At 37.8% G+C, this 9364-nt stretch overlaps 1 protein-coding gene across 1 annotated transcript in view; it reads left to right on the forward strand.

Annotated features, from left to right (window-relative positions):
- The window catches only part of LOC129219029 (kinesin-like protein KIF11-A), a 75902-nt gene extending 70104 nt beyond the window's left edge, over positions 1 to 5798 (forward strand). The window contains exons 13-14 of the mRNA XM_054853349.1: positions 2150 to 2203; positions 5793 to 5798. Coding sequence (XP_054709324.1) covers positions 2150 to 2203; positions 5793 to 5798 — 60 coding nt within the window. The remainder of the gene's footprint in view (positions 1 to 2149; positions 2204 to 5792) is intronic.
- Positions 5799 to 9364: the final 3566 nt, after the last annotated feature.

The raw sequence follows: 9364 nt of genomic DNA on the forward strand, positions 1-9364 counted from the left end.
ATCAGGGTAGTGGAACCTTGGAACAGCTTCCTGGAAGAAGTGGTAATGAGCAAGGGAGTAGATAGTTTTAAGAGGGCCATTGATCTTCACTGGGAATTGTAAATTGACTAGGACTAATCTAGCTGGGCCCAGAGCATGCTGCTGGTCGTCACTTTTGTATTTGTATTTCTAACCTTCAAGTCACATTTTCTTGTGTTTTTTTTTCATGGACTGGAAGAGAAAATTTTAACTAATAGATTGCATCCTAAGCAGGGTACTTGGGAAGAGTTCGTTATATCTTCATTTATGGGTACTAAGTGGGATTTCATAAATCACTTTCGTCCCAAAACTGGAGGCCTGGGGGTGGGGTCAAGAAAAGCGAAAAAAATGTCGGTTTGTTAGTTGTTCAGTGTCAAATTCAAGTTCTCGTTCCTGTAATAAAATGTCTTCATTTCTTTCCAGAGTTTCAGGGAACTGGAATTAGTAGATGAACCTAGTTAAGGGTACTAGGTTGGAAATATCTTCATTTATGAGTACTAAATACACTGGTGTGCAAAAATTAAGGACGAAGTCGAAAAATTAGCATATCAGCTGAATGAAGAGACAGACCGGACAGAAAGACCAATCAGGAGATTAAGTAAGGTGATGTACGGTAGCACATGCGCAGATATGCAGGCAGACGTAATGGGGGAGTGTTTGAGTAGTATAAAGCATGCTGTTGGTGTAAGATCAGTATTTCTGGCAAAGAGATTGCACGCCGTATAGCAGTTAAAATCACACCGAGTTGCTGCCTCAGCGAGGAATGGCGAATAATCAATCTGTTAGACGACATCTGGATGCTTTTACTCGAGGTCGAATCATTGGGAAGTTGGAGGAAGGCCGCAGTGTGACAAGTGTGGCTGCAGAGTTCAGAATTGCTCACAGCATCGTTTCACGACTTTGGAGACAATTTCAGACTACAGGAACAGCTATCCGGGGGTTCAGTAGTGGTCGTCCACGAGGAACCGCACCCGCAGATGACCGGTATATTGTCTTACAGGCCAGAAGAAACAGGCAGAGCAGACAGCGGGAGAAATCGCTAGACACACGACACAGGCGACTGGACGACCGATATCGCGTTTTACCGTGGCCAGAAGACTGCACGGTGGTGGTCTGTTTGCACGACACCCTATACGGTGTGTACCTCTAACGCCTGCCCATCGGAGAAGGCGTTCTCTGTAGTGCCGGGAACACCGGAATTGGAGAGACAATGAATGGGGACGAGTACTCTTTACAGATGAGAGCAGATTCAGTCTGAGTAGCAATCCTCATCGCATACTCATCTGGAGAGAGCGGGGAAGCCGCAATCATCCCTCGAACATCATTGAAAGGGACAGGTATGGAGGTCACGGTGTTCTCGTTTGGGGAGGCATCATGCTTGGTAGTCATACAGACCTTCACATCTTCGACGCAGGTTCAGTCAACGGGACCCGTTATTGTAACGAGATTCTTCTTCCATATGTGCGTCTTTTTAGAGGCGCTATGGCTCCGCAGTTCCTTTTCATGGACGATAATGCACCATGTCATCGCACAGTAGCTGCCGAACAGCTCTTAGAGAGTGAGGATATTGAACGTATGGATTGGCCGGCACGATCTCCGGATCTCAATCCCATCGAGCATGTATGGGATTTTCTAGGCAGACGCTTGGCAGCTCATACCTTACCACCAGTAACGATTCGGGAGCGTCGATTGGCGCTGCAAGACGAATGGGCAGCAATGCCTCAACAACTCATTGACACCCTCATTCTCAGCATGGGCAGACGCTGTGAAACCTGCCTAGCAGTCGGGGGAGATCATATCCCCTACTAAAGACCGGATGTTTCTTGCTGGACACCCATCACAGGGATGTTTCGGCCTTCAGTCGCATTGCGCTCCATGCTACTTTTTCAATAAAGATTCTTTTTATCCCTCTGATTTGGAAAGCTTTTGTACAAAGTTATATTGAAAAAACCGTCTCGTCCTTAATTTTTGCACACCAGTGTAGGTTTTCCTAAATCACTTTCGTCCCAAAACTGGAGGCCTTGCGGGGAGGGGGGAGGTCAAGAAAATGGTAAAAATGTCGGCATGTTAGTTGTGCAATGTCAAGTTCAAATTTTCGTTCCTGCAGTAATATACCTTCATTTTCTTCCAGAGTTTCAAGGAATTGGAATTAGTAGACGAACCTAGTCCAGATACGTACATCACGGTAAGGATGTTTCGCTTTTTTAACAAGATAAATGGCAATTCGGATGTAAATTATCTCTTATTAATGTACGATGTAATTCAATCAGGGGTGTTTAGGCGAGTTGGATTAAAAATTTTCAAGGGGCTCATTTTAGAAGATTTTTAAGATCTGTTTTTTTTTTTTTTGAGGGGGTGGGGGGCTTATACTTGGGAAATGGTGGCCCGTAGGGTATGAAAGGAGTGAGCCATTCCTGTTTGATGGGATGGGCACCCCTGATTATTTCACTCTAGTAACTCGCTTGCTCAAGTAGTAGTTAATGCTCCTTTTGTTTCTGTCAGACCTCAAACTCAATTGGTCTTACTCAAAGTTTCGACTTCAAAGCAAATTGATTTTAACAACAGTGGAAATCAGTCGGGCAGCCATTACATTCCCTCGATCGTATATCTTGTAACGCCTACACGTTACTCATGGAAAAAGTTCACACAAAGTAAAGTTCGAAATAACTACGTCCAAAAGCACAAATTTCAGATTACTGCAGACACGTGCTTCGGCGTTACAAGGAACGCCGAAATACGTGTATGCAGTAATCTGCAATTTGTGCTTTTTGACGTTGTTATTTCGAACATTACTTTTCAGCTGAAAGGCATTTATCTTGTCTGTCGAACAAAGTGTTCAGCTGTGCGGATCCACTCAGAACTGTGCCAGCATTACGGTAGAAAATTATCTCGTTTTTTAGCAATCTGTAGTAACCTAACTTCCAGAATATGTAGAAAATCTGCGTGACCGTTATGAACATTGCCTGTAGATCGGTGTAGCACATTTTGAGTATATATGCCCATTCTTCCTAAATCAAAACACACATACAAAGGAGCTGATGTATGCATCACATGACTTCCTTTTACTCCAATTTAATGTCATTTTCTCATTATTGTCAATTTTAATGTGATTCAATAGTTCACTCTCTAAATATCACCAACAGTGGCCAAATTAAAACCAGATTTTTAAAAAAAAATCGCCAAATTTGTTGCCAAGTTGGTGACAAAACTTGGCGACCAAAAGACTGGCGATATATCGCCAAGTGTCCTCCAAATTATAACAACACTTGAGTTTACATCGAAATTAACAATGATTCCCCCCCTCCCCCAAAAAGGAGCAAAAGACATTTGAATACAACCAAAAAGGAAGGTGCACAACTAGACCCCACTAGGAGTCTAAGTACCAAATTTCAACTTTCTAGGACATTCCGTTCTTGAGTTATACGACACACATACTCACATACATGCGTACATACAGACGTCACGAGAAAACTCGTTGTAATTAACTCGGGGATCGTCAAAATGGATATTTCGGTTGTCTGTACGTTCCTAGGCATATATCCACTTGTTGTCGGGTTGAAAAATAAACTCAACATTCATTCGGGGGTGAGCAAAATGGAAATTAAGGCCGATTTTTGAGTGAAAATTTTTTCGCGAATACAATACTTCCTTTTTTGTAAAAGGAAGTAAAAGCGGGTCCAAGACAATCTAGGAAATGACATTGAAAAGGGTGTAAGTCAAAAAACTGTTTTTTCTTGCTCACATCTTCCAAATCCCAGTGTTAAATTTTATGAGAATTATATGCTACCAGAATTAAATCTTATTTAATAAAGTTGAATACTGCCAGCATATAATCTTAACTCATAATTCATTCAATATAACCTAAACTCATTGAGGCAGGATTCTGAATCACAGTTGTGTTGCATTGAAATCAGGAAAAAATCCGCGTAACATATCGTGTATATTGTTTCTCTATTGTGTTTTTTTTTTTTTTTTTTGAAAGGGGAGGGTACGTCAGAACGTTTTTAGTACTTCATGAAACTTCAAAAGTAACATCTTTTTTCCACTGCTATCAGTGAAAACAGAAAAGTTAAATATTCACTATTTAAAAAAAACTCCCCTTAAAAACCGGGATTTTGAATTCCTTTCGTCGAGCGCGTATGTTTGGTACGGGTCATCTAGTGTGACTGAAGGACAAAATTTTTAGTTGATTTTTTTTTTAAAAACATCCAGAGGAGTTTGTCAAGTTGAGCATCTCGTTATCCGATAAAGATGTCTGCACGTAAGGGCGTCTGACGATTCGGCAAAATTTAGAGTTACATTCGGAAAAATTGTCATCATTCGGAAAAACTTGAAGTTCTGTTCGGCTGAGAATGTCTGCCCTCCTAAAAATTTAAGTTCTTCGTATCCCCCACTATGTCATTAATACTCTCTACTTATCTCTTTTACAGGCTTATTGCAATCAAGTTTTAATCCACAAGGAGACAGTCGAAGGAACGGTTAAAAATCTGGAGATCGAAATGAAAAATTTCACTTCTGAACTAGTTACTCAACTAGAAAAATTAAAACAATCTTCTGCATGCAGCGTTAACAGCCAGGTGTCATTTTTGACGAAGTATATCTCCAGCACGGAGACAGAGCAGCAAAAACATTTACAACTAATGGATTTTTACAAAGGTAATCCAATGGTTAATCTTCCTAAATTTGAGTTTAATCCTTTTTAAATATTAACTCTTTCACTGCATTAGTTTTATTATTTAAAACTATTCAATATTTATTGTGACACGACATCGCTGGTAAATCATTATGACTAGTACACTTGAGGCAGTGAGAAGCAAAGGGATGTAAGTGGACACTAACAAGTTTTGAGTAAAACGTGTTTAAAGTTCCAACTTGAAAGTTCCAGGCTTTCATTGAAAGGTTTTTATAAATCATGCTGTATATCAGCTCAGCACCTACCGAAACTACTATTACTTTCTCCTGCTACAAAACAGAGGAGAGGTGCACTTACCATTTCTACTGTACTGTTTAAAAAAATCCTGAAATTTTACAGTAAAAGTTACTGGCATCCATGTTGCCAGTGACTTTTACCGTAAAATCCTACTTTACAATAAAATTTTACAGTAGCATAAAGGATAGTTAAAAAAACGCAAAATGCGAGCAGCAGTTCGATCTCGGGACCTACGTATTTGGTAGGCGGCTTTGCTGCCCACCATACGAGTGGGGGCTCATCGAGTGAAGGGGAATACGGTGTAATCTGCTTCCGACTGCAAGTCACGTGGTGTATCAATTGGCACTGCAATCGGTTTTTTTTTCGGTACAATTTATTGTAATTTTTTTCTGTACTGTCAATACTCCATTTTACAGTAATATTTACCATAAAAGTTTCCTGAGCAGTGTGGTTGTCTCCAAATTTTTAATTTTGCCACTTAACATCCCTTACTTCTCACTGCCTCAAATGAACAAGTGTAAATTTGAAAGCTTTTACCATTTGAGTCACTCAGAAGCCAATGCAAATCAGACTCTTTCAAAAATTTTCGAAAATTTTAATGAAGTAAATAAGTGTTTTTAATGCTCTGATTTTAAAATAACGCTATTTTCAATCAAAAGACCAAAACAAAGACGATGGCAGCTTCTTTACCAGCAAGATTCTTGTGTGCATACCAAGCTCATTTGTCAGGGATTGGGAGCATGATCACAAAACATTGTCAACCTAACAAAGGTCGAATGTAAATACACCCCGAAAATGTAAGTCTTCGGTTGTTAATGGATAAACCAGTTGATTTGTTTTTCAGGATTAGATTTTTCTAGCTATTGAATTAGTGCAACTATTATATGCTAAAAAATAAGTTTCTGAATATTTGTTTTCCAGATTTACCGCATTGGCTTCAGGGCTATTGTTTTAATTCATCGTTCTTCACACACAGATGAAATGCGTGTAAGAGAGTTACGTTTGAAAACGTATAAATGGAATGAGGAAACAAATGGATCGAAAAAATATTTTAAATGAAAATATAGTTATGCAGAAACCGATCAAGCTCCAATTTTTCAATGAACTCAACTTTTAACAAGTCATGAATGCAGAAAATATTTTCTTAAATCATACATCCTATTATTATGGGTAACATTTCTTCTTTCAGATCAACGTACGGTGAGCCTGGAAGATTCCAAACTTGAAGAAAAACAGCTAACTCCAGCCAATTCGGTATAAATATTTTGTTATCTGAAGACTGACTTCTTAAATATTCACAGCATGCAATTGTTACAGTTTAAAACAAGGTAGCTACATGGATTCTTAGAATAAATTGTTCCGAAGAACTGCTAAGTAGCCTGAGTACCAGCTGACGTAGGACAAGGAAAATTTTTATCTGAAATTTAAGTTCTAAGAAATAACTCTTCTAATATAGCATGAGGGGAGAAAACCATTCAAAAGAAAACATTTTTTAGTGTACTTTTCGTCAAAACATTAAAATTAATGTAATTGAAAAGAATGCCTAATCCATAAAAGTTTCACTAAAACTAGAACAAAAAATAATTAAATGAAAAAAACATAATTAAAAAATATGGAGTCAGTGCTTTGAGCAGGAATTAGCAAATGGTGGGAGCAAGTCTAATTATTGGCTTAGCAAAAGCTTGGGCAAAGATCTCAAGTCATGCGACTTAAAAACGAATTGTTGACACGTTTTGTGTGAATCTGGCGAAAGAAACGTGACCTCTTCCAATGCTTCGCTTTAAAATCTATCACGTGACTTGATGTCTTTGTTTCACGAATGAAAGTTTTCAATCCCTCCATTTTATCTCTTCTCGATGGAACCAGACCTATGAGAAGAGCTTAAGTGTCAAGATTCTCTCTGTTCAACTTTAACATATCTTTCGCGGAAAATCTTCAAAAAACCATTAGGGAAGAATTCGATGCTGAACAAAGTTTTTATTTGTTTGAAAATTCCTAGCAGGTGATACAACTTGATCCCCTGTTTATTTCTTCAACTTAAACTACTTTTTGTTTGTTTTTGAAGATTTACAATAACTTTTTACTTCAAGTCGCAATTTCAATCCTATATAAATGCTGATATGACAGGCGAATTCGCTTCATTTGAATTTCACTTGAAAGAATATTTCGCGAGAAAACTAAAAGAGGATTTTCGGATTCGATTAAAATAAGGCTATTTTTGAAAATTTCTAATATATTTTACCCTACTGTATGCAGAAGAAACCCAAATCTTTTTGCCTGACAACCAATAATACAAAGCAACAGAAACTTTGAACACAGTTTTAGTGCTTTGTTCTAAGAAAAATGTTGCAGATAACTAAATAAATAAATGAATAAAGTTTAGAAAAAAGACAGGAATTTCTCTGTGGCCTGAATATTGACGATGACTGGCTGATAGACGATCTGATTTAGTATAGAAATTCTAGAATTTTAAAACTCAATATTTTTCATTTTTCACGCAAACGGCTGTGTTGTACTAATTGCAGGTTTGATTTTCTGTCGCAATGCATTTCTGGGTCCCTTTGTCTATCACAGAGCTTTATAAAACATTTATAATATTATAATGTGTATATTTTTATCTCCTTCCGCACTTTTATGGTTTTGTGGGGGGGGGGGGGCTCCTCGCAATTGCGACAGTTGCGCCATGGTAAATACGCCACTGGTCAACGGAAAAAGTTGCAAAATGATTTTAATTGATAAAAACTACTAAAAACGATTCTTTTTCAAATTTTAATGGTAGTCTATCAGAGGCAGAGAGTTAATACAACATTTGAAATCATATTGACCGTTCAGACCACTGAACACTTTATTGAAAATGTTTTTTTTTTTTTTTTTTTTAATGATATTCATCATTAGAAAAAAAATTGTAGGTAAATTTAATTCTGCAGAAATTTACTCTCGTATTGCCCGAAACTTTATTTATTTTGCTTCACATTGTGTGACGAAAGAGTTTGTTTTAGGAATTTAGATAGTAATTACATTCCCAGACCAAAAATAAAGTGCTATCATTCGGTATTTAAAACGTGATATCGGAATACCTGTGCTCGAAATTAAAAAAAAAATACATCAAGCATTGGTTGATTGACCTATTTCATAATTTTAAACAAAAATGCATCAACTTAAAAAATATATAAAACAGTTGTATCGTAAGCAAATATAAAATGAAGGAAAAAATATTCTAATCAAATATTAATAAGAGGAGTAAAATAACTAGACATTAGGGAGAATCAATGAAGATCAAAATATACCATTACTTAATTACACCGCTGCTGATATTTGCACATAATTTTTCATTCTTCACCTTTTTTACATTTTTGTAATCGATTAAATTTTTGTACAAGCTTTGCTTATTTGGTTTTCGCTGAAAATAGAGCACGAAAATAACTTCACGTTCCGACATTTCCCTATTCATAGTATGGATTAATAAACGCGCTTCTCCCGTTTATCTCAATAACCTATTTCTGCAGATACTGTGCTTTAGCTTCCTTATTCAGTGCAATACTATTCTATACTATTAAAATCTGCAACCCGATCTCCTGAAGACTGTCAATGTCTACCATCCCAATCCTGGTACTGTCGGATACAGGACATCCAAAGAAAGCCCTTCCGCCCAGTCATACCCTTCTAGATAAAGGGCTGGGCATCCGGGATGTGCTCAGTACATCCAGAAGTATAAGCAATAAAATCATCCATTGTCATCCGCCACAGGCGGCATTGAGTCAGGGTTGGCAATCGAGACGAGCGGGGGGCGAAGCCCCTAGTAAAGGAATAAAACGGATATTATTATTATGAAACAGAGTATATAGTATGACATTGAAATTTTGTTGTGACGTCTATTATCCAGGGTGGTTATAAAATAACGTGTTCAGAGCCGTCTAGTAAGTGAAGTATTGGACAAAACATTGCCAAATTTCACGGGCGTACATAGACCATGGGATTTCGATTTCTACAATAAAAATAGTACCAAAAGTCAACACCAGCGGGAATTTTGGCCCTGCAAAAATGTATTATTTGCGAATACTGAAGCAGCTAATGCCTAAAAATGTAGCACACATCAAGTTTTTTCTACAAATGTTTGTTGCTTACGAATGAGGTTCAATAAAACCAACAAGGAATTTCAGTTTCTAACGTGAAAAGAATAATACCAAAAGTCGTCACGAAGAAATTTCGGCGCTGCAACAAGGATTTCTTTCTTACATAATATTCATGTTGGATGTTGCACCACCCCACGTTGGGCTTTAGGTACTGAGTGTAAAGCTGCAATATTTCTTTGATAGCAGTTTTATTAGTCATACATTTCCTACGGTGGCCACCGTGGTCGCCATACCTTTCACCTTGTGACGTTAGGCCATGGGGATTTCTTCACGGTGTGGTGTA

The sequence above is a fragment of the Uloborus diversus genome, chromosome 3 (assembly GCF_026930045.1).
Source record: "Uloborus diversus isolate 005 chromosome 3, Udiv.v.3.1, whole genome shotgun sequence".
Taxonomy (NCBI): Eukaryota; Metazoa; Arthropoda; class Arachnida; order Araneae; family Uloboridae; genus Uloborus; species Uloborus diversus.